General features: G+C 46.4%; 1 protein-coding gene across 3 annotated transcripts in view; it reads left to right on the top strand.

Annotated features, from left to right (window-relative positions):
- Positions 1-1,755: 1,755 nt before the first annotated feature.
- The window catches only part of RNF24 (ring finger protein 24), a 74,945-nt gene continuing 51,058 nt past the window's right edge, over positions 1,756-25,642 (top strand). The window contains exon 1 of one of the 3 annotated variants that reach the window (XM_075930981.2): positions 1,756-1,890. Coding sequence is in view for 1 of the 3 variants with exons in the window: in XM_006139207.5 (XP_006139269.1) it covers positions 11,179-11,210 (32 nt within the window). In the remaining 2 variants the exon portion in view is untranslated. Of the gene's footprint in view, positions 1,891-1,954; positions 2,454-6,474; positions 11,211-25,642 lie in introns of those variants that run through there. The other 2 variants (XM_006139209.5, XM_006139207.5) reach the window with 2 other exon arrangements.

The raw sequence follows: 25,642 nt of genomic DNA, 5'->3' as shown, positions 1-25,642 counted from the left end.
ACAATTAAAAACCCACAGCTGGCCCCTTCCAGCTGAGCCAGGCTCAGCAGGACTTTCTCTTTAATTGTGGTGTATATATTAGATCCCAGGCTGGAGCTCAAGCTCTATAGGACCCTGCAAGGTGGGAGAGTCCCAGAGTACAGGCAGCAGCCTGACCTTTGCAATCAAAGAATTCCTTGTAACTTGAGCCCTGGAAGGCCAAGTTTGCTGGCACAGGCCAGTTATGGGTGTCTAACTACATACCCTCGGAGTACATTTCCCAGGCCTGAAGAAGAGTTCGGTGTAAGCTCAGAAGCTTGTCTCTCTCAGCAACTGAAGTCAATCCAATAAAAAACATTTATTAGCTCACCACTTTGTCTCACTTTCAGGTTTCGGGAGATGCAACCATATTGTCCAGAAGCACATTTTATTTCACTTTCTTGAGCATCTGGCTGGTGTTCTATGAGCTTTATGGGGGCTTGAAATAAAAATGGAGCCCCCTTTGCATAATGCAGCCTCAGTCCATCATAAGTAAAATACAGTTTTTCCATAGTCAAGCCTTGAAGAAAAAGCCCTGGAAGATAAATAAAATGCACATGTACAATGCAGCTATGTGATGTCTCACTAGGATGGGGATGTGCCACACATTCATGGAGATATTATGTAGGGAGCTACTATACAGCTCAGCCTTCTTTATCACTCCCCCACTCCCAAGTTCTCACTCTCATAACATTCCATGGCAAGTGCACCAATTGCTTTTACATGGAGAAGCAACATTTATATTTATTGTATTTTGCTTCTTTTAATGCTGCCACAGGAACCATGTCTAAGGAACCCACACTACACAACCAGCTCTCTATCCACCATTTGGGAACTTCTGTAGTGGGACACCAACAAGGCAGCAACAGCATTGCCTTCCCCTTCATGCACACACATGCTCCGAGATCAGTTATGGATTTGTTGGGGTCACTGTTGCCAGCACAGCGTGCCGGAGGGAGGCAACAGATTGATGAATGAGATGAATTATCCTCACCCCAAAGGATCAGGCTGGCTTTGAAAAATCCTGAGTTTGGGGGCTGTTTTATCTGCCCTCTGGTTTTGTGCATTTCCCTTTGTTAGCACTTCTCTGTGGTCACAGGGGGTAGGACCTCACATTGTGGAGAAAAACAGAAAGCGGCGATTCACTCATAATCACAGCGCACCCAGAGCAGAGGATTTCAAAAAAACACCCAGGATGCCGTGGTGACCCAAGCCAAGGTGTGGCCATGTGCAACCAGGTAACAGTTAACTGGTTTGCCAGGTGCACTCCTCCCCTGCCAAGCCCCTCCACTGGGACACCAGCTAGCAGCCCACCCCGCATGCTGGGGCCAAGAGCTGGCAGCGAGCTTGCCCAGGGCTGGGAGTGGGAGCCCTGCAGGGAGAGGCTGCTCCTGCCAGGCTGGAGCGGTCCCCTGCCCTGGACCCGGCTAAGTGGGTTAACCAGTTAAACGTAAGCATGACCGCAGATTTAACCGGTTAATCGGGATTTTACGTCCCTCCTGGCGGGTGCAGCGGGGCTGCAGCCAGGCGGCCTGTGGGCACAGCCCTGGGCAGCCCCAGGCTAGGAGGGCGCAGCAGCGAGCAGGGCTCGCGCTTTGCCCTTGCAAGGCGCGCGCGGGCGGCAGCACGAGCCCTGGCGCGCGGCTCCCCGCACTCCCAGGGACACCCACAGCGAGCCACGCCCCGCCGGGCCAGCCCGCCTCAGTCCGCGCACGCGCAGTGCGGCAGGTCCCGGCGCGCCGGGCGGAGGCGGGGCAGGAGCGGAGTGGGCGGGGCCCTGCACATCCGGGTCCCCTGCCTGCCAGTGCGCGGCTGTCAGTCAGCGGGAGCCAGGCAGTAGCGCGCGACTCCTCCGCCCGGCTGCTTCTCTGGGTGAGTGAGGGGCGGGGCTCCCGGGAGATTTGCAAAGGGGGGGGGCTCCCCAGGGGTGGCTGCCCCCCAATTCTCCCTCTCGGGTACACGCGCCGTAAGGGGGAGAGCTGCCCCTTACTCCCCCCCCCCGTGCATACGCTGCAGGATGGGGGGGGAGCTGCCCCCCAGCAATTCCCCCCCCGGTGCATATGCTGCAGGGCAAGGGGGCTGCCCCCCATCTCGCCCTCTCTGGTGCATGCTCCATAGGGGAGGAGAGCTGCCCCCCCCTTGTGCATCCGCTGCAGGGTGAGGGGAGAGATGGCCCCCTCCCCATGCATATGCTGCAGGGAGCGGGGGAGGGCTGCCCCCCAACCTTCCCCCCCCCCCACTGCACACAGGGTGGGGCGAGAGATGTCCCCCAGAATCCTCCCCGGTGCATACGCTGCAAGGAGCGGGTGTCAGCTGCCCCCTCTCACTCAGGAGCTGCTGGCAACAGGGAGGGGCACAGACTTGCGTGTGGGGAGGAGAACTGAACCCCAACCGAGGGCTCTTCCCCCAAGATGCGCTTAGGCGGGCAGAGTGAGGTGAGTGCTTACCTGCTCTGGGAGGTGAGGGGTGCCTCATCCCCTCTGCCTGATGGAGAGGGGGGCAAAGAATTGTGGGAGGAGGGAAACTTGGGCCCCGGCGGGAGATGGGGTGGAAACAGAGTATATCTCTGTGCCGGGGAATCTGGGTGAGGGTCATGCGCACAGACTCCTGCAGAGCTGTTGGCATCACACGTCCCCCGTGGGGAGAAGGGCAGGCCCCACGATTCCTGACCCAGTTCTCAGCTTGGTCATATTTGGCAGACTTCATGGGCCCTGCCAGTGTTGCCCACATGTGAAAAAGATCAGACCCTTCTCAGGGCTGAGTGTCAGAGGTGGGTAAAAAGGCACCAAGGTGTGTTCCGTCTGCTGCTCTGTGTTGAACTGTCTGGTGGAGTCATGAAGAGGTGGGGCAGAGAGGTTGCCGGCGTATCCCTTGTAGCATGTACTCCAGGAGTTTGGAATTTTAGGGGTTCACACAAATATTTGTGATTTTTAGAAAAGCATGTTCTAAAATGTACCATGGGATGCACTTTCTGGCCATGCGAGCACATATGGAGGCCATCCAAGCATTCAAGAGGCTGTTATCTTCAGGGTAGTGGATAGATCTGGTGTGACAGAACCCTGGAGAGAAAATGCACCTTCTGCTAATTGGCTTATTTAATGTCTTTGTTTTAGGGTGCACCAGCAATACGGAATAGGGAATCTGTGAGGTGATGGGAGAAAGTTTTAAATCTTAAAATCTTGCAGTGGAAAAGATGTATTAGATCAGTTAGTCTGTTCCCCAGCCAGCGTGGAATTGTTCCCAATGGTGTTTTCGCTGCTGCTATACTGATGCAGGGCTCCGTTAATATCTGTAACATGCAAGTCTATCCAAGTAGCTCTCCCAGAATCTTCCATGCAAACCATGTGCAGATAGCAAGGGAGTGCCAAATCCTCCACATCTGTGTATATGTGTTGGATTTCCCCCCCACCTACCTTTGGCAGGAGGTTTGGATTACATATTGCTCTGGCATGCGCCCTGTCTTTGATGTGGAGTTTCCTGTCATGTATAACGTGTTTAGTATCACGTAACACAGCTCAGTGGCTCCTCTTACAGGGCTGCTGGAAAATAATGAGATGCATTCCTCATTCTGGTTTTTACAGAGAGGAAGAACACGTCTGGGCTCTTTTGAGCAGAAATGTTGTTTCATTGGCTTTTCTTTGTTTTGGTTACTGCCCTGCAGGGCTGTTTCGACTAGGAAGGGCTCCTATTCACAGTTGGCAACTGACTTGAAGCCAAATCAAGACAAGAGTTGTATAGTTCTGTTCTTTTATGTAATCATCTCTCTTTTGTACCTATTGTTTTGTCTGTTGGGTGCACAGTAGCTGGACTCTTGCATTAGCTGTGTAATTCAAGTTTCATTTTTCTTTGTGCTGTGTGGAGTAGCAATCAGCCAATTTAGATTAGATAAATTGGAGGATTATATTGTGTGTGTGTGTGTGTGTGTGTGTGTGTGTGTGTGTGTGTGTGTGTGTACACACGCTACATTGAATAGATATATAGGAGTGTAAGTTCAGTTGGTAAACTAAATGCCAGCTGAAGCAAGGTCTTGTATTGGCTGGTGAGAACCCTTTTCTGTTTTACCATGTTTCTTTAATCAAATATGGAAACACAGAAGTTAGTGATGGAAAAGGTCTATTACACTAGGTAAAGACCTTCCCTCTCCAAATGCAGGATACCTCTTGCTACAAGGGCTCATAAAGGCCCTGGTTCATAAGAGCACTTTAAGTTCATGTTGATTTTGTAGAGAGAGGCTACATTGGAATCATTGAAATTACTTACATGCTTACTTAAAGTTGAGCATATTGGCAAAGCATTTATGTTGAGAGGAAGAAGAAAAAAGATGTTTGAAGGTGAATAAAATAAAGGTTCTCTCACCAGAATCTAGTCTAATTTAAAGGTTACTTCTAGCCTGAAAAAGTGATCTTGAAAAAATGGCACCTTCGGGTACTCAGTGGAGCTGCTCTTTGTTTGAACTGCAAATCCTGCCTGCTTTAATGAAGCAGGGAAAGGGGGGAAGAATTTATTTTTATGAGCAGTGGTAGAGCCAAAAGAGCTCTGTGAGAGAGCTGCATTTATTGCTGAGTTATGCGTCATCAACAGAACCCCTATACCTATGCAACAATCTTGAAAATAGCCACATAATAGAAGTGTAAGCAAAAGCCAAATTTGCATTTTATCATCTTAATGCACAAATAGGTAAGAACCCGGTATTACTTGCAGATGGTGGGTTGAGTCTAGTGCCTACAAATAGAAAAAAAGGTTTTTTTTTCCTGTAAACTGGACAAATTCAACATGAAATCAGTCTCACAATATGAGACACTGCTGAGTCACTTTTCAGAGTTAAGCCATGCTTAAAATCTCATATCCTGTTTTGTTTGTGGTAATACATGCTGAATAAAACTGTAATACCAGGGTGAAACCTATTCCTAAACACAGATATTTGATGTATTAATTTTGGTTGTACCTGTGTGATTTATCATGTCAAAGTTATTGAACTAAAATAATTACTTTACTTGTCTAAACCTTAGTTCACCCCTACCATTAGAAATTCCAGGAGTAGCTAGTTTAAGAGTGTATGGAGTTACACCATAGATGCGCTTGGCCCTTTTAGTTCAAACAATGAAATAGCTATTTGTGATAAACTGCATTGATGTGTATAACAAAACTTGCCATGTTCTTCCTGTTCAAGTTAAGGGAAAGCGAATGTGGAATGGAATGTTTCAGACTTTTGTTACTGATCCCAACCCAGGTAACGTACTTTGTTTAATAGTAAACTAAGCAACTGTAATCTTGGTATGTTTTCATATCAGAGGTAAATAATGGTACCTTAAACTTGTTACATAATAAAATCAGCACCAATTAATCAGATTTATTAAGTGACTGTATTCATAAAGCACTTCCTCTGGCTACTGTATTTGAAGTTCTAGGCAACCTATAGCGAAAACTTTAGTATAATCTTGGCCCAGAGCCCAGAAAAACTAGCTAGTATTTCCCTGAAATACTACTGGAAAAGAGGAAAAGTCTCAAAAGGAAGAACTTTTGGGGGGACAGGCAGAGATGCCAACCTACCGTAACTTTCTGTAAAGCTCCCAATTTTTACATGGAATCATGAAATTACTAATTCAGGCGTAAATCCATGAATTTTCAAGCACATACATGTGAGTGAGTGGCACACACAGAAGCACTTGGGCCTGATGAATACAGCAAATAATCCTGCCACCGGGGCTGGATGTTTTCCACCGCCCCTATGACATGTGCACAGACTGCATGGTGAGGGTCTGATAAGAAACGAGCTATGGAGATTTTGAGTGGGCCGTGGTTGCCGTTCATTAATCTGCCCGAGCCACAGGATGCAGGTTGCACGTTGGTGTTCCCTGGGGACCTAGAGTGTGCCAGGAAGGTCTGCTTGGGCAGTCAGAGCACAATACACAGCTTGTGGGTTGGCTGGCTCCCGCCTGCGTCCTCCCCCGTACTGCTGCCACTTCTCTATTAGAGGCAACAGTGCAGGGGATAGGCTGGGGGCAGGCGGCTCCATGGGGTGTAGTGCTCGTAGGGAGCCGGCTTAAAAGCCGGCTCCTTACAGGCACCGGCTCCTGCCCCCCCCAAACTCCCACTGACTCTGATACTAAGGCAGTGGGGGGAGGAGGGGCAGTGCATGTAGTCAACAGGATTAACTAATAAGCCCAGACTTATTGGTTAATCATGTAGGGATGTCAATGTGTAGACGACTATCTGGACCCTTTCCATTTTGTCCACATCTGTCTTGAAATATGGCACCCAGAACTGGACGCAATACTCCAACTGGGGCCTATTCAGCGCAGAGTAGAGCGGAAGAATGACTTCTCGTGTCTTACTCACAACACTCCTGTTAATGCCTCCCAGAACCATGTTTGCTTTTCTTGCAACATATAGGAGGACAGTTTTCCTATTACCAGTCTTCCCCGTCTTCCTGTTCAGGGGGTTGGGCACAGGGAGAGAGGCCTGTGTCCACTCCTTGGTCATAGATAGTTGGGAGAGGTCCCAGTTTTTCTGAGGGGAGGATAAGGTAGGAGCGAGGGGTCCTCGTTTGTCACTAGGCAGAGAAGTCTCAGTTACTTCAACACACGCAGAAATGCATCTAAGATGCAGCACCTTAGGTTTGAAAGCATTTCCTGAAATCCCTCATCTTTTGTGGCCCTTGCCACTGGTCAAGAAATTTTTTTTTTTTTAAAGAAACATCCCTGAAAGTTTCAGACCAAAGCTGGCATCGGTGGGAGGAGTGGAAAAAAATCCAAAATGTACTGACCAGCATAGGAAGGCAGTCCCACTGGTGCATCTCTCAATGTGCATCATACTTGCTGAAGCCATGGAAACTCTAAAAATCTCCACCAGGCAGGGGAATTCCACAGACTGAAAGCAACAAAACCCCAGGCTGCATCAGTTGTGTTTGAATGGTTACTGACATCAGCAAGGGTGCATCTGTGACAGCCATCATCAGACGATTGTCTGCTTCATTGATCCCAGCTGCTTCCTTGTCATGATTCTAGACTGAGTTACGTCTTGGGGTCTGGATCCAAGCAGTACTTGAGCTTCCCAGCCAATGTTTCTGGGATAACCTTTCCTGAGAAGGGTAGATGAGACTAGACGAAAGACGGGCGTAATTTAAAGTGAAGGAGCTTTTATGCCAGTGGGCAGCAGCTTTAAAACACAGGGGCCTTTCCCATCTTCATGCTTCTCTTCAGTTATCTACCAATGAGCTGCACAAGTGTCATAGACTACTCTTGCTGCCAACCCCCTGCTGTCCACTGCATAACTCTCCTGATCTTGCAGTGGTAGAGCTCAACAAAGCTGTTTTACCCTACGCAACGTATCAGCAGAATCAGTGATTCTAAACAGAACACAAGAGTGTCTTACTGGTCAGCCTCCATGACCACTTCAGCTTTTCATCTAAACATTTACTTTCCCATGTGCAGCTAGTAAACCACGCCCTGGGGATGATGTAAAGACAGAGGAAGTTTCTGCCTGGAGATGATAATCACTATGCAAAGCCTTTGATCTCAAGGTCTGTATTTATACCAGGAGCTTTCAGTTCCCAGGGGAATGCAACAGCTGTTTAAAGGTGACCTGTACAGCAGAAAAATACTGTGACCTCTTTTAATTCTTTATGATGTGTACATACAGAAGTCCTAAAAATTTATGATTTGCTTTAGTTCCTTAACAACAACCTGCTCGCACACGCACTCATACCACAAATATTAGTGTTTGCTAGCTTTCTGTTAGGATATAGACATTCAGGCCTGCCTGTAAAGGCTAATATGTTAAGAAATTGGGTATTTTTTTTATCACTTAGCTAGTTAAAGAATTATAAAAACAAGAATCAGAGTCACAGTCTATCTGTATATAATCTGAGGCCTTGTTCTTAAGCTAAGGCCTTTGGCTAAGTAGTATAAGATAGGAAATTATGGTCATATCATCCACATCCCAAACCAGTCACATTGAAATAAGGCAAGTTTGGGCTGTTAGACTATCCGATAAAGGGATGAGCCTAGAAAATTTAAAGAAAACTTAGAACAATGGCTTTCTGTCTGGTAAGGACCAACTTACCAATAGTTGGGGTTGTGAAATCCTCATTTCTGTATTGCTTTGTCATTATGCTCCCCAATTCTCTATTGTTTATCTGTATGGTCTCTGTCTGGTTTTTTTGTTTCTGTCTTTTGTATAATTTATTTTGGTGGATGTAAACCAATTAAAGTGGTGGGGTATAATTGGTTAGATAAGCATGTTGCAATGTGTCAAGGTTGGTTAGTTAAATTTCATTACAATGTTTGATTAAGGTATAGCTGAGATTACTACTATATATATTGGAGGTAAACAGGAGTTAAGTTGGGAGCAAGGGAGAAGAGGAAACTGGATGCTAACCCGAATAAACTTCACGTTTCCTGGATCTCCAGACTTTGGGAATTGCTGTTCATGTTAAGGCAGTGGGAGGGTGAAGGGATAAGCCCTCTAACATCTGTTAGGACAGAACACCTCTGGTTCATAGCTGGATCTTGTAATATATTCTGAAGCTTGCTTAGGCATTGGTTTAGTGCTGATTCTGCAAAAACTGATATAGAAGTTGAGCATTGTTGACCCAAGATATTTTATCTACAGGTTTTGCAACCTTTCTTCTAGGCCTTGTTAGCTGCATTATCCAGGAATAGCCTTGTAAATCGGGCTCCAGGCTTTGGATTGGAAATGAACTGTAAACCAGGGGCGGGTTCGGAGCTCAGGGGTGATGATATTATTCTGGCTCAGGAGCTGGCTTATGATCATTTGCACAAATGGGAACCTCTTGGTTGCTTCTACCTTGCCCATGATAACTGCTCTCCTGGAGGTGACCCATTCTGAAAAGTGCATATTTGCTGCAAAAGCTAGAAAGGCGGTTAAACACTGAGCTAGTGGAACTTATTGGCCATTCAGCTAGAGGGAACCGTTGAACTATGAACCAGCAATTGAATGCGGTAGCCTCTTTCACTGGTGATGATCATTTAGTTGGACTAACTTAGTTATACCTAAAGGAGAGAAGAAGGTGGTTGGTTGTTGTGTGGTGGTGTTTTTTTTTTTTCCAAGCAGCAAAGATAGTCTGTCCTAGAAAATCTGGTGGGCCCCACAAATTACAAGGGCCTGTTAGTTCTTAGCCATCATTATATGCTATTTATAATATGGTTGTGTCTGGAGATCTTGATCAGGATTAGCAGACCTTTGCGCAAACATGGTCCCTGCCCTGAAGAGTGGACTAGGAAGTGGTATGTAAAGGGAAGGAAACACCATTAAATATATAATTTTTGAGTGCGCACAGAATTTTTTTTTCATTATGATTATGTAAAAAGCGCCAGCTGTGCTGTGCTGCTTATCCTCAAGCTGCTACCGATTGATTTTCTTGTAGGCATTGTGACGTGTGACTTGACTGTAGGGATGCAAAGTTCCATTTAATTGGTTAATCGGTTAAATATTTGGTTAACTGATTAAAGGGAGGGGAGGGATGGCTCTTCCAACACCAGTTAAACATTTACATCCCTACTTGATGGGAAGTTATCAGCCTTACACTGCAATGTAGAGTGGGTGCTCAGTGCATAAGGGGCAGTATAGAACAGGGGTGGACAATAATTTTAGAAGGGGGGGTCACTTCACAAATTTTTGAAGTGGCCCTGAGCTGCCCGGAAGGGCTGGAGCCTTGGGCAGAAGGGGCAGGGCCGGGACACTTCCATTCTCCCCCACCCACAGACCCTGATTGGCCTCGGGGTGGGGGAGTGCGTGACGTCTTTGCCCCCGCCCCCTCCCAGAGAGAACCGCCAGCTGTTCTGAACAGTTACAGCCTGGATGTATGGGATGAGAGAAATTCAAGATAGATGACCTGTAATGGGACTGAGCTACAGAGTGGGGTGGTGTGTTGGCAGTGACAGAAAGCAGCGATAGTGAAGGAGGTTTTTGGGGGGAGGATCATGAGCTTAGTGTGGTCATGTTTAAGTGTAAATTGGTGGTGACTTCTTGAAGGAGAAGTTGGGTAGGCAGGCTGAAATGCAGCGCAAATTGAGAGACCGCTTGAGAACAACCCGGATAGAAGTGTGAATTGGCTGTTTATTAAGTCAGTGTTCAAACCAGCGATTGTGATTTCAGTCACACAACAATAGGGGTTAAAGAGAGGAGGAGGAGGAATCAAGAATGGGACTGTCACACACATGGAGATGGGAGTGTGTGTGTTGAGGACTCCCCACCCTACTGAAAGATTCTGAAGTGATCAGAGAGGTAGGAGAACATGTAACCAGACCACTTCTTAATTTTTAAAATTAAAAGGCTCTTTAAAAACCATCTTTACGTCTGAGATCTACAAAGATCTATTGGAAGCAAGAACACTGGTCGTGCAAATTAATATACTATAGGGCTATGTCTACACTGCGCATTCTTGCGCAAGAAGATCTGCAAATGTGGCACGGCGATGAATATAAAATAAGCGGCAGAATGGCTCTTGCGCAAGAGGGGTTTTTTGCGCAAGAAGAAGCAGTGTAGACAGCTCCTCCTTGCGCAAAAGCCCCTTCCGCAAAAATGGCGGCTCATTAGGTATGCAAATGAGGTGCGGCAATATTCATCACCATGCCTCATTGGCATATGTTATTGCGCAAGAGAGCGCAATGTAAACAGAGCCTAGGAGTATAATCACCAGAAAGGATTACTTTAAACTTTGTTATATATTAGTCAGTATTTATATATAAAACGACTCAAAGAAGAAATGCCTTTTCAAGGCAGCTTGTTATTGCATTTCTCTGTATACTCAAGAGGAAAAGGCCATTATTTTTAAGAACACTATTGTCATAGAGAATCAGTCATTGGAACAATAATTCTTATCTGATGAGACTAATCCATTCTTGTCCTCTGATCATTCTCATTTTTTCTGAGAGCCTCTTAGTTGATGATTAAAAAACAGTGGTGCTGTTTTAAAAAACTTCTCTCTCATTTTGTTTCTTGGCTGTGACTGGCATAGCAGATGTGTGTGTCAGTTATAACCTCAGTGCTTAGTCAGGCTACTCTGAGCTGTATTTATTTAAAACACCCCAGCTCCCCACCCCAGCAGTGCCAGTGAACCGGGGTTAGTGGCGCTCTTTGTTTGACAACTGCTGCTGTATTGTGTGTGTGTGGGTTTTGCTTTTAATTTCTTTACAGATGTCTATCTCCATTCAGATGTCCAATTTTCTGTAAGTTGTGTTTTGATACTAGTACTTAAATATAGGAAGGGTTTGCTTAATAGTGGTTTAAATATCCAGCATTAGAGGTCTAAGGGAATAGCAGGGAAGACTGGGTATTGGAGATGCATACTCTTTGTGTTCTCCCACATAAGGGTTCATGTACCTGAATGTCTGTAAATCAGCACTTTCAAGGTGAACAGACTCCTGGTACATCACTTAAATGCAAAGTTCTTGCTGTTAGGGAAAAGTCATGAAAAGAGGCGATTTGCACAGAGCATTTCAAAGCTATAAGAGCTAGTTTGATTTATGAAGGAAACTTACTTTTATGCTAACATGAAAATTTGAAATACTGGGAGTGGAAGTATTTAAAATGTGGTGACTTGTGGCAAAATTCTTAACAATAATGAATTAAGTACAAGAAAGGACTGTTGTAACAGCAGACTTATGTGCAGTATTGTGATTAAAAGTGGATACAGTTGTAATTTATATTTGCTTCATACACAGGATATTTGTATGCTCCGCAGCCACTGTTGCACAGGCAGTGCAAATGAAAAGCAATTTAAAGTCCATCTGGTGAAATGTTGCAGTGCTAATATTTATCAAGCCATGATGATGCTGATCAAGTGTGAGAGAAGTGGGGGCGTTGTTACAAATTGTGCATAGGCTTACATCAACGAGTAGCGTTTTTAGCTTATTGTTTGTAGATTTGGCTTCTTTCAAATGCTTACACAAAGAACATAGCATGTGGCGTGTGATACTGTCACATTGCTGAAAAGCAAAAAGGGAAGGATTGGCTTTTCTGCTAACTGTGTGCATGAAACAACTCCTCACACCTAGCGTTCACTAAAGAACACGTATGTAGCTTCCCTTTCCATTTCTTTTAATTTACAGTCCTTCACAGCCATCCTTTAAGGCTTGTCTGCATCAGGAAATTGATTGGCATGCTTCTAAACAAATATTCTGCTATAGCTATGCGGGTCAGTTTTCCAAGGCAGACCAGGTTTAGGTATGATTTAGAACAGGGGTGGGGAGCCTTTTTTCTATTGTGGGCCCTGCAGAGCTCCGTGGGCGTGGGGTGGCAGAGCCTCTGGATTTCCCCTAGGCTCCAGTGTGGAGCCAAAAAGGGGGGGGGGCCCTCCACAGTGGAGCAGAGGGCAGGAGGGCTTTGACTAGGGGTGTTGACTGTGGGGTGGGGCTGGGGACAATGGGGTGTAGGAGGGGGCTTCAGGCTGCGGCCAAGGAGTTTGGAGTGCAGTAGTGAGCTTAGGGCAGGGGGTTGGGGTGGGACCGGGATGGGAGTTAGGGTTAAGGATGTAAAATCCCAATTAATGAATTAACTGGTTAAACCTTAGGGACAGGGAGCTGGTGGCAGTCCCAACGCCCGTGTTCATAGCCCGGATCCAGCTTAGTTGGTGAACTGGTTAAATGATCTGTCAACCTAATGATTAACCAGTTTAACCTTGATTTTATATTCCTAGCACACCTGGGGGAGCCAGCTGCTGCTCCCCACTCCACGCGAGGCCACCAGTAAGCAGTTAACCAGTTACCCATTCACATCCCTGAGTAGGTTACTAGAGCAGTCTCAGGGTTGGGGCAGGAGGTTGGGGTGTGGGGTCTGGGAGGGAATTAGGGTGCAGGTGGGGGTTCTGACCTGGGTTCAGAGTGTGGCCTCGGGGAGGAAGTTTGGGTGTGGGGCAGAGGGCTAGGAGGGGCTTGGGCTCTGCAGGGCAGGGGATGAGGGCCTTGGGGTAGGTATGTAAACAGGTAACTGGTTACCCAGTAAGCATCACCCTTACCCCCATGATGCACCCACTGTGCAGCAGCCCCCACACCCACATCCCTAGTTTGGAGTGCAGGAGGGGGCTCAGGGCTGGGGCAGGGCATTGGGGTGCAGGAGGGAGTACAGAGTGCTTACCTCAGACCCCCTCCCCCCCCCCCGAGTGGTGCAGCAGGGCTAAAGCAGACTCTGTATGTCCCTGTGTCCTTAGAGGTGGGCGTGGTGCCACATGCTGCTGTGGCCTGCAGGTGCCACCCCCACAGAGCAGGGACTAGACACAGGCTGGATGAAATTATCGCGGGGGCCAGATGCAGTCTGCAGGCCGGAGGGTCTCCACACATGATGGAGCCTCTGAAGTGTTCAGTGGGAATTGCACATGGGAGCTGAGGCAGCTCCGGTAGTTTTTAGCATCTGAAGAAGACTAGTTGTAAATGGCATAGGAAGATGTCTCAGGACTGGTGCTGCAGCAGCAGGGCCACGGCTGCATGCTGCCATGCTGGCAGTGGGGCTGAAGCAGCAGGGCTGGAGGAGCCGGCGGTGGGGAGGGCCGGCAGGCTGAGGGAGCTGGTGGCAGGGGACCTTCCCTGGTCCGGCAAATTCCCTCATCCAGGACCACTCAGGTCCCGAGAGTGCCGGACCAGTGAGGTCCGACCTGTATTTCTATAGATATACTATAGTATATTTTGACAAGCAATTAAATTTTAGTAGTGCACGTCCTGCCTTCATACCTCCGCTGTTACATTTGGGCTAGGACATGGGGTGAGACCGCCAGGATGCTGAAGAGAATGATCGGGCTTGATGACAGAAGAGGTAGGTTCTGCTGAAATTACATTTTGAACTTTTCATTATCCAGTGAGTAGAGCAAAGTAAATTTATGTTTTTATGGGACAGTGCATCAATTGTTACTTCCCCCCTCCTCCAACAATGGAGACTGTAACATAATGTATAGAGAAGGACTCTGACGCATTTTCTTCCAGGAAATGTCATGATGTCATTCATCACCCAGGTTCCACCACATAGTTAGATTGATGCAGGGCAGCTTTTGTTGACCCTGACTCTGTAAGTGTCTACAGTAAAATGTAGCTCCTGCCGATGTAACTCAGCCACTACGCCAATTTAACTCCACCTCTGTGAGAGTAGCATCGCTTGGGTTGATGTTGTTAGGCTAATGCAGTGTCAGTCTGTTTCAACAGTCTATATCAACTGTTGCTGACTTTCAAAAGCCCCCGCCTACACCCCAGTTGGGCTGCATGGTGCGGGATCCCGGGTAAGCAGTTCATGTAACCGGTTAAATGGGATTTTACTTCCCTACCCAGTAGTAGCCAGGCTGACTAAAATAGCAGCAGTTGGGTTGAATTTATTTTTGTAGTCCAGACACGATAGTCCAGGGTAGTTCTCTTTCCTGACTCTGTTTACAGGGGGAAAGAGTAGTTAGTTTTTCAATGGGCAGCCAGGTGCGAGTTCCTCAGCTTTTACTTGCTGTGTGGTAGCAGTCTCTGCAGGATGTGAGTTGTGCTTTGCTTTCCTTTCCATCTGGCTCAGAACGCCTTTAATTTGCTAGTAAAAGAATAATTCTAATCCTTTTCAGTGAGATCAATGGATTAAAGGCTTATAAAATTGCAGGGATTAGCTGAGTCTTTTTTTTTTCCCCCATGCAGCACAATACCATTTGTGTACACAAGCAGTATAGGTTTAATAAGGAATCTATTGGTCATTACTATTTTTTTTAATTTAAATATTGAACTGATTTGTAGGGTTTTTTTAACAAGTCCAAGAACTTGAATTGATACCTGATTCTTTCCTTTTATTTGCTAAGATTAAACAAAAGGTGGAGCATACTCCGAGTTGTTCATTTCTCAGTTATTTAGGTGCTTCTCTGCAGCTCCTACGCAAGGGGAAACCAACTGGCCCTAGCATCTTGCCTGAATGAGCAATACAGGGTGATACACAAGCAGGGTTTATTTGAAATGTCTCAGAGGGGGAGCTTTATTAGTCTGGTCGCTGCTCTTGGACCAGAGTGCCCCAGAGTTTAATGGCAGGAGGGTCAGCAGCCCGGCTGGGGTTAGCGGGGCCAGGGGAGCCCCTCATCAGTGATGGGACAGGGACCAGAGACTCATGGCAGCCTGTAGCAGCATGGAGCTGGGGATCGGGGAATTCCAGGCAGCCACCGGCAGAAGCCCGCGTGCCCACAGCATTGCGAATTCGGGGGCCAGAGCAGCTTGGCTACCTGTGGCAATGTGATGCCAGAGAACTCCGACATCCAGTGGCAATGTGGGTTGGGGGCCGGGGAAATCTGCCTCGTGCGGTGGTGCGGACCAGGGCCGGAGAACTCCGGCCACCAAAGGCAGCCTAGGGCTGGGACTGGTGACATCAGAGTAGGGGAGAGAGTAGAGGGGGCCAGAGGCAGGGGACACCTCCCTGGTCTGGCAAATGTTGTTGTTTGGGAACAGTCAGGTCCTGACAGTGCAGGACCAGGAAGGTCCGACCTGTATTTATAACAGAAAAAGAGAGAGAAAGTGTGTCGCTGGGGGGGAAATAGCTTGGTGGTTTGAGCATTGGCCTGCTAAACCCAAGGTTGTGAATTCAGTCCTTGAGGGGGCCATTTAGGGATCTGGGGTAAAATCTGTCAGGGATGGTACTTGGTCCTGCTGTGAAGGCAGGGGACTGAGCTTGATGACCTTTCAAGGTCCCTTCCAGTTCTAGGAGATAGGCATCTTCATTCCTTTGTTTAGGTAGAGCCCTTCACAGACCAGGTGTCCCTTGGCCAGCAGTTATTTGAAGCTGGCCAAGGGACAGCTTCAAATAACTTATATAATAAGTTATTATATAATCTTCATTTGTTTATTTAGAATGAGGTTTTAACTTCAACATCAGGGCTGGTCTAGCCCTCTTGCCTATGTGAGCGGGAGGAAAATGAAATTAAGCATTTGCATTGTAAAAAAGAAAAACTCAATTCTTATCATTAAAAAGACCCTTTTGCAAAAATGTAGTTCCTTTGAGTGCAGGAAAACTAGATTTTCGTTGGACAGATTAAAAGGTAAAGATTTAGTTACACCCTACTGACCCTCCATCTCTCCCTTCAAAGTACTCCTTAAAACCTTCCTTTCTGTGTGGCTTGTTTAAACTAACATTCTCTCCAGCTTGTTTTCTTTCTGGTCTGCACAGTATTTGCTTGACCTAGGTAGGCTAGGTGATCCTCATTGTTCAATTGCGGAGCAGCAAGCCAGAAAGCTCTGGCTGTCCCCCAGTATGCTTTCAAAGACATGCTTTTTAAATACACACAAAGAAGGGCTCATGATTTCCACTATGCGAAGGAGGCCAGGGTAGCCTCATTGAAATGTGCCAATAGCTGCCATGGTGGTATTTGAGCAGCCTTGTTCTGTGAATTCAATTGTGATTTAACATGGCAGCCCCCATGGGGCTGAAGAGAACTGGTTTTTCCTACAGAATTTCAATAATGTGCTTCTTTTGCATTTAAAAAAAAATCGTCCCAATAACAGAGTGAAGCCTGTGGAGCCCGGGTATGGATTTTATTCCAGTCTTTTGTTTTTAAAATTTAAGCTGTTATTTTGCCGAGTTTTTCATAACGAGTGAGGAGGTGCAAAAAGTGTATAGAAAGAGCAGGGAAGGGATTGAGAAAAGAAAGTACACTCAATATCTTTTCTCCTGCTGAGAGACTTGCATAGTGGTAGCAAGGAGGAGTTGGGAATGCTGACAGGTTGAGGTTGTGGTTTGATAAATGGACCAGTTTAAAGTATCTTTAGCTTGTATTAAAAGCTTGTATTACTACTCCACTGCATCATATGCTCTCTTGACCTTTGAAAGAGATACTTCACGTAGCCTGCATGCTTGTTGCTAAGCGGTGTGGCTAGTGCCTATAATATCTTTTGCCTTCCAGTAGAAGACTCAGATTACGTGAAGTTATAAAGTTCTGGTGTAAAACCTCTTGACCATTGTAGCTTTCTTGTGCTGGTGACTTAACGTTCCTAGGAACTCACTATTTCTTTACAGCAGTCTTACACTGTTATTGAGATTTACTGTATCCTAGGCCAAAAAACCAACAAAACAAAACACTGCAAGGTGAAATTAAGATTGCAAGCAGTAACATAAAGGTAAAAATTCTTGCATTAATGTAGGGGGTGAATTTTAAAATGGCCACAGAAATTAGGTTTGCTGGATGAATATCACTATTTTAAGGGTGTCATAATTTAATAACCTCTTATCCAATTATGTGGATGAAAAGTTCTGCCTCCTGCTGAGACTTAAGCTGCTAATTTTGAGGGCACTATAATTTTGGTTTGTGAATTTCTTGAGGGGGCAGATAAGAGTTGCATCCCTAATAATGAGAGTACAACAGTAAATTAATATAAATATTGTTACTGTTTCAGATTTATTCTCTAGAATGACACCGTCAAGTTTTGGTTGTTTTTTTTTTTTAAATAAAAACCTGCTAGCTGAGTGTACAGTAAGCTGGGAGGAACTGTAGGGGGAAAATCATGTTGTTTTAGGACTGTCACTGTTGACTCAAACAACACTACACCATGTGCGAGGCCCCTGGAATGCTGCTGCATTCACTGGCCGATTTTTGGAGTACTATCCAGGGAGTCACAATATTCAGTTCCACTGCAGCAGTTCCCACCGTGCAATTTCAGTAGCTCTGATCCTTTACAATTTCATGGGATTTCTTTAACCTCCTCAGAAAGCTTTGGAAAAATGTAGCTAGCATAGAATATTGCATGCACAATAGGGCTTTCCCTCACCCTCGCTGCTGAGAACTCCAAAAACCTTTCTTCCTGCTCCAGGGAAAACAGCTGGTGCTATAAAATATGGGGGAAGAGAAACCAACTCTTTTGCACATTTTTGAGGCCAACATCTTCTGTTGGCATCAGGGAAGGATGTAAAACGGACAGCAGTAGAAATGCATGGGCACAAATTCCTATTGGAGTGGGTGAGGAATTCTCTTTCCCCCCCTCCCCCCCCCGGCCAGGTTCTTAAATAATGCTGACATCTTAAAATCTTTTCAAGAAACATAAAACAAATAGTGTCCTTGCCTTGCAAGAGTGGAGGGAGCCATTGGCACATCAACTGTTAAAGGAGACTCAGGCTTTGTTAGTGCCTTTCTATCACAAGACACTAACTTTCCAGTCATCTGCTTCATGCTGCTGAATTTTAAGTATATAAGTATGTGTGCATGCTTGTGTTTGCAGAGCAAAGGTAACAACGGTACAAGATACTTCTCTCCCTTCCCCACACTCCTTTGCTGTGCCTCAACTGGCCAGCCAACGGAGCCACCCCGATCCCTTTTCACACTATTCCCTAAAAACTTTTGAGAGAATATAGCAGACTTATTTAGTTCTTCCTCTGTAACCCCATACTGAATTCAGCTTGTCTTTCTTTCATTTACCTTTTGGTTCCAGGTGAGCTACATTATTCCTGCCACTAACACAAGACACCCACTGTAAACACCTGCTGTGTGGTCTATCGATCTCTTGGTGTTTTACGTCTGACGGCGCTCCGTTGGCATCTGTATGTGTTGTCAGTATATTAACAGAAGAGAGGCCCTGTTTGCTTTCTCCTGTGCTGCACCTCATTGTTTTAGTACAGCGGTTCTCAAACTTTTTGGACAGGTGACTCCTTTTGCACAGCAAGCCTGGGAGTGTGGCCTCTACCCCCAGCTCCAGGGAGCTGGGGCTGCTAACCATGCCAGTCAGTGACTGCTCCAGCCCTGCCACCTGGGAACTGACCGCTCACAACCCCCACATAACCACGTTGCCACCCCAGTTTGAGAAACCCTGGCTTAGTATAATGTGTGTGCGCGTGGGGGGGGGGGGCAAGTTGGGCCTGAGAAGAAGCCAGAATTTGCCAAAGAGCCACAGTAATACATCAGCAGCCTCTCATCAGCTCCCCCATCCCACCCCAGTGCATCCCATCATCAGCTGATTCATAGCATGCAGGAATAGGGTTACCAGATGGGTTTCAAAAAAATACCGGACACACATGATCTCAGAACGGGATGGGCACACTGGCCGGGAGAGAAGCAGGGCTGGCCAGGAGGGAGGTGGGGAGAGCGGAGCTGACCAGGGAAGATTTGGGCAAGGAGGACTGGATGGCGGAAAGCAGGGCTGTCCAGGAGGAGTTCGGGGGGGAATCGGCCGGTGGAGAGCAGAGCAGGCTCGCCTGGGCGCATGCAGATCCCAAGGTGCTGCCCATCCTGCACACAGTCCCAGCGGGGCTCATGGGTGACTCCAGCCCCAGGGATTCCATCCTGTCCTGGCCCTGCCCCCCCCCCACTGCGTAGTTGCGTACTGCCTGGCTGTTTGTGAGCGCATCTACCATCCAGGCAATACGCAACTGATACACATAAGAACATAAGAACGGCCATTCTGGGTCAGACCAAAGGTCCATCTAGCCCAGTATCCTGTCTACCGACAGTGGCCAGCGCCAGATGCCCCAGAGAGGGTGGACCGAAGACAATGATCAAGCGATTTGTCTCCTGCCATCTCTCTCCAGCCTCTGACAAACAGAGGCCAAGGACACCATTTTATCCCCTGGCTAATAGCCTTTTATGGACCTAACCTCCATGAAATTATCTAGCTTCTCTTAAAACTCTATTATAGTCCTAGCCTTCACAGCCTCCTCTGGCAAGGAGTTCCACAGGTTGACTACACGCTGTGAAGAAGAACTTTCTTTTATTAGTTTTAAACCTGCTACCCATTAATTTCATTTGGTGTCCTCTAGTTCTTCTATTATGGGAACTAATAAATAACTTTTCTTTATCAGCCCTCTCCACACCACTCATGATTTTATAGACTTCTATCATATCCCCCCTCAGTCTCCTCTTTTCTAAACTGAAAAGTCCCAGTCGCTTTAACCTCTCCTCATATGGGACCCGTTCCAAACCCCTAATCATTTTAGTTGCCCTTTTCTGAACCCTTTCCAAGGCCAAAATATCTTTTTTGAGGTGAGGAGACCACATCTGTACACAGTATTCAAGATGTGGGCATACCATAGTTTTATACAGGGGCAGTAAGATATTCTGTTTCTTATTTTCTATCCCTTTCTTCATAATTACCCTCCTAGTTCGACATACCCGTGCTGACAGCCTTCGAGGCCACACCAGCTTTGGGACCGGCCACTCCAGCAGCTGAAGTCACGGAGGTCTCAGAAAGTCATGGAATCTATGACCACATTGCAGCTTGATGAATAGCTAGCTTATTTGGCCTCGTACTAGTCTCCGTAAACTTACTGCTACGTGATGGAAGGCGTTTCTGTTTGTATTCCACACTGGTGTTCACATACAGGGAACACACTGGGGGGGTCGAGAATTGGAACAGCAAGCTAGGGGCCAGTCTGAAAGAGGGAGAGTTAACCGAATTGAGCAATAACGGTAGAGAGCTGTGGTTCTTGTGAAATGCCAACCTGGAACGTTGACTGCTTTGAAGCAGAGAGAGGAGGGTATAGTGTTGCTACATCCACACCACATGGGACCGCCGGGTTTTCAATGTCACTATTGCAAGGGGCCGTGCGGAGAGCCGTTTGGCTCTGCTGCGAAGAGCTGAATGTTGCACACGGATCTGGAGTTTCAATTTTGGTTTTGTGTCAACGGTTTTCCCCTTTCAAATTCAGGGAAAATGCTAGTGGGGAATTAGGTAAAGTGTGATCTTGTATTTAAAGCAGGAGATTTAAAGCCCCTTGGACTATTTGCTTATGCTTTCTGTGTGTCACTTTACACCTCTGCCTTGCCACGTGGCCCACGGGAGGCAGCACAATCAGCCCAAAATCCCCAAAGTCTGAGTGTGTTTCACTCCTGCCTTCCAACGCTCTGCTGCCTTAGGGATAGTGAGGCCAAGATGAGCCTCATCACAGCATTTCTTCCTCAGCCGCACACAGCTTTTTGGCTAGAAGTACTGAAACAAGAGGCTCCTCGTCACGTTCTCTCTGCTGGGCTGTGTGAAGCACAAAAGCCAGGAGCCTCTGCTGCATGGGGTGATGTGGAAATGGAGAGCGACTTGTTAGCGCTCCAGCCTTTGCCTGTACCCTGACTTCTCACTACAGTCGTCGAGAAGCGGGTGCCCAGTAGGACCAGCAGAGAGAGACTCGCCTAGAAGCATGTATTTTAGCACTTTTGCTCTTCTGTGTCAGTGGAGACATAGCAGCACAGGGTGAAGAGGAGGTCACGCAAATAAGATGCCATCAATTCTGCACCCTGTTTAAAGTCTTGAAGCTTATCAGCTGCTTCCCCTAAGTGAGAAGGAACTAAGCATATTCTAATATCTTGTGAAAAATAGGGAAGCGCGGGTAAGAAGGAAGCAGCACCGTTATGCAAAGTTCCCATTCACCTAGGCAGATAGTGATCCTTTAAAACTGGACAGCGTAAAGCAGAAGTCATTGCTCCTCCTTCACAAGGTTAATATTAAGAACATAAGAACGGCCATACTGTCCAACCAGCCATACTGTCCACCAAAGGGCCATCCAGCCCAGTATCCAGTCTTCCAACGGTGGCCAATGCCAGATGCCCCAGAAGGAGTGAACAGAACAGGGAATTATCAAGTGATCCCTCTCCTGTCACCCCTTTCCAGCCCCTGTCAAACAGAGGCTAGGGACACCATTCTTACCCAGCCTGGCTAATAGTCACTGATGGACCTAGCCTCCACGAATGTATCTAGTTCTTTTTTGGACCCTGTTAAAGTCCTGGTCCTCACAACATCCTCTGTCAAGGAGTTCCACAGGTTAAAATATATTAATATAGCCTATGTCAGTGGTCCCTAAACTTTTGGGACTGCTGGGCGCCCGGGGCAGGGGCTGCGCATACGCCATGCGCCCGAGTCACAAGAATGGCTTGGGCCGGCCCTGATCACTCGGCGGGTTGCACATAAATGCCCCGGCGGGTGCCATGGCACCCATGGGCACCGCGATGGGGACCACTGGCCTATGTTTTTGTAAATGGATTTGAAAAAAAAAATGCTGTGGGCTTCCCCACCACCCTTATGAGAAATAAAAGTGAACGCTGCAGATCATGACATTTTGAGCTCCTAGAAGTGCTGTGGCTAGAAACAAAAGAAACAAAAGGCCAAAGGAAAAAAGTCACCTAATAGTATTTCATAGCTAGGTGCGGCAAAGCAAATAAACGGGTAGGACAATTGTGTGCATACACACAAAGGATCTAATTTAGGTTTCTGAGGTTCAGTATGCTGGAAATGGATCTCTGGACTATTTCCAAATGTACCTTGCAGGCTGCTCTGCATGCTTGCTTCAGTGGCAGCACACGCTTGCTTTTCTGGTTTGGATTTCCACTGAAACCTGGCAAAAGGATAGACAAAGTGACCTAATCACTTCCATTTCTTATTTCTGTTTTAGTCCAGTCCGGCACTTCACAAAAGAAAAATGTTTTATTTTGTTTTGAACTTCCTTTTCTTACTCTTAGACTGGCTAGAAGGTTCTGTTGATTTTTCTGTAATGTGTTAAATCAGCCCTAAGCAAACGGGCCTGCCTTCTCAACAGGCACTGGATGAAAGTACTTGAACTAATGCAAACTAGAGATGACCTGTGTTCTGCATTAATATCCATGTCACTGGTAGCACAAATGCATTCACATTAAGAGGTACATTGTAACCAATTCCTCAAACTTGTTTATAAGTTTCTAGCCAGAATAACAGCAGTTAAAGGCGCTTGCCTTGTGTTATATGCCATGTAGAGTGAAGGTTGCCTGATGCTTTCCAATCTAAGACTGTTTTGAGCGGCTTTTTGCTAAACTTTAATCATTCACTCTGAAACTTTCCATATGACCATGTAATCACACACTGTATCATGCTCATACACACAGGACTAAAGCTGTGCAGGAACCTTAATTCTGCCATTTCCTTTGCTAGCGTTTGCCTTGGTGACCTTAATTTTCTGTTCATGTATTTTGGAGGGTATATTACATAGTGTTGAAATAGCTGCTTTGTGATAGAAGCTTGAATCACCAATCCATCTTTCTCTACTGCTGGTAGCTTTCTGCGAAAATATACCATGTGGGCCTGGGGTTTTGAAGCTGGGCAGCAAGTTGGTTTCAGGGGGCAGTGGGGGCCCTGAGCCCAGCACCCCTACAGGAATGAAACTAGGAACAGAGCTGCAGCCTAAAGCCCAGAGCTCTGGCGCCCTCATGAGATTGAAACCAGGACCAGAGCCATGGGGCTGAGTAGGGATGCAAGCGACTAGTCGACTACCTGCTAAGCCTAGGCTGAACTAGTTGCTCCCTGCCCCTTGCTGCCTCTGTATCAGTGTCACAAAGGGGGGGGGATCAGGAGCCGTTGCTGGGGGGAGTCAGCTTAAAAGCTGTGTTCTCCCCCCTCCCCCAGCACTGTCTCCACAGGGGGAGAGGGAGGGGAGGCTAGGCAGCGGGGGAAATGGTGTGAGCAGGGACGCAGGGACTGCAGCGCCTCTCCCTTTGAAATATACAAGAGCCCCCATGACTACTCAATTAGCTGATTGATCAAAATTTAACATCCCTAGGGCTGACTCTTAATGGCACACAGCAGCCCTGCTTAGTGACTAGGCTAGAAATGGAAGAATGTCAGAAGCAATTGAAAGTGGAACAGGATTTTTATGTAGGTTTGGAAAACAGGACCGGTAGAATGCTAATGGTTCCATTTCACCATTGCAACTACTCCGTCATGCATCCTTTCTAGCATCCTGGAACAAGAAGCAATGGGCTTAAACTGCAGCAAGGGAGGTTTAGGTTGGACATGAGGAAAAAGTTCCTAACTGTCAGGGTGGTCAAACACTGGAATAAATTGCCCAGGGAGGTTGTGGAATCCCCATCTGTGGAGATATTTAAGAGTAGGTTAGATAAATGTCTATCAGGGATGGTCTAGACAGTACTTGGTCCTGCCATGGGGGTAGGGGATTGGACTCGATGACCTCTCGAGGTCCCTTCCAGTCCTAGTATTCTATGATTGATCCCCATTCATGACAAAAGATGTATAGGATCTAGATCAGCCATGGCCAACCCGCAGCTCGTCCCCGAAAGTGCAGCTTCTGAAGCCGTCCCTGAAAACAGCCCCCGCCTCCTGGCTCCCTGTGCTCATGAGGGCAAGGGAGCCATCCGGCATGGGCATTCAAAATGGCGTCTTCAAGATGGTAGCAGCCAGTGGGAGCCTGATGTGGCCAAAAAGCCTTTAACTACATTTCTTAAAGGGACAGGGTGTTTTGGTTTTTTTTCCTCAACAACTCTGGGGGGGCTTTTTTTTTTTTTTTTTTTTTTTTTTTTTGCTGGACAACCCAGCTCTTTGCGCTACATGCACAATTATTTTGGCTCTTTGCCTGTAACGGATTAGCCATCACTGATCTAGACCACTGGTGGTTATTAGAGTTTGGTTTTTATGTCTCGTCAGAAACATGGGACATCCATCAGCAAAGCAACCTCATGGTGTAGGATTTATATACTAGAGACTGAGGGCAGTGCTACTTCCTGAATCACCATTTCAGCATTAGATTAGGGTGTTGATTCCAGTTATTTACTTACTGGGCTAAATTCCAACTTGGCATAAGTAGGTGCAGCTCATCCCATATCTTGTGCCCTTAACTGTTTCTCTTATGTTGTACTTCCCCGGCGAGGGAGGAGATGTTTAAGGCAAGGAACAGTGCTGAGTCTCCGCAGTTCCAAAAAGTAACAGGGTTACACATGGAGTTTTAGCTTTTGTGAGAGCAAGCAACCCGAGTTGAGTACATTTAAATAATTTTACCATGTTTTTCAAACTCACTGGATCTTGGGTTCTTAGCCAAACTCTTAGTAGTACAGTAAAACCTGTGTTATCTGGCACGCTTCGGGATTAGCGTGTTCCGGTTATCTAAAAATTCTGGTTATCTGAGGGTCCCATCAACCTAGGAAAAACCAATGGACAATAATACAGTACAACTCAAGTTTTTAATATTGGTAGTTTTGTAGTATGTGGCAGTTGGTCTCACATTTCTATTTTGAGTTAAAGATGTTTGCTACTTTTTAAATAAAAAATTGTTAAGCCAGTCATGGTAAACCAAGCCAGGCGTGTGCACCTGAAGATGTGACAGTATTGTGGCTGGGGGCAATGCCAGTTAACAAAGTTTTCTGGTTAACAGTGTCGGATAACAAAGGTTTCACTGTAGCTCAATGAGCCTTATACATTTAATTTCATTAATTAAAATGTGTTAATGTTGAGTAAGTTGTGAACAAATTAATATAACATAGGGTGTTAAAACTTATCAAGATGTAATAAATCACAATACATTAGTACACTTATTCTAATGTCTCCTGTTCTGGAGAGGTGAATTTGGTACCAATATGGCATGATTAATTTTTATTAATTTATTTGTATTAGAATAGTGCCTAGAAGCCACAGCCTCATGTTGGCAGGGTAACGTGTAACACAGTTTCCTGCCCCAAATCTGTGTGAATAAAACAAGTAGGTGGAGGGAAATGCAGGTCTTACGTATCGAAAATTATGTCACTAAAGCAGTATTCCTTATTCGTGAATTTACAGATGTTTTACATTGTCTCGGATGAATGTGGGCCATCTTAGGCTGTTTTTAACGCACTAATTCTATAATACATTCTAGGGTTGCCAGGCGTCCGGTTTTCTACCAGACAGTCTGGTATTTGCGCCCTCTGTCTGGTAGAAAAATTCAGAGAATACCGGATACGTAC

This window comes from Pelodiscus sinensis, chromosome 4 (genome assembly GCF_052426305.1).
Source record: "Pelodiscus sinensis isolate ZL-2025 chromosome 4, ASM5242630v1, whole genome shotgun sequence".
Taxonomy (NCBI): Eukaryota; Metazoa; Chordata; order Testudines; family Trionychidae; genus Pelodiscus; species Pelodiscus sinensis.
Note: the sequence above shows the minus strand (reverse complement) of the source record. Positions and strands in the feature narration are given on the sequence as shown.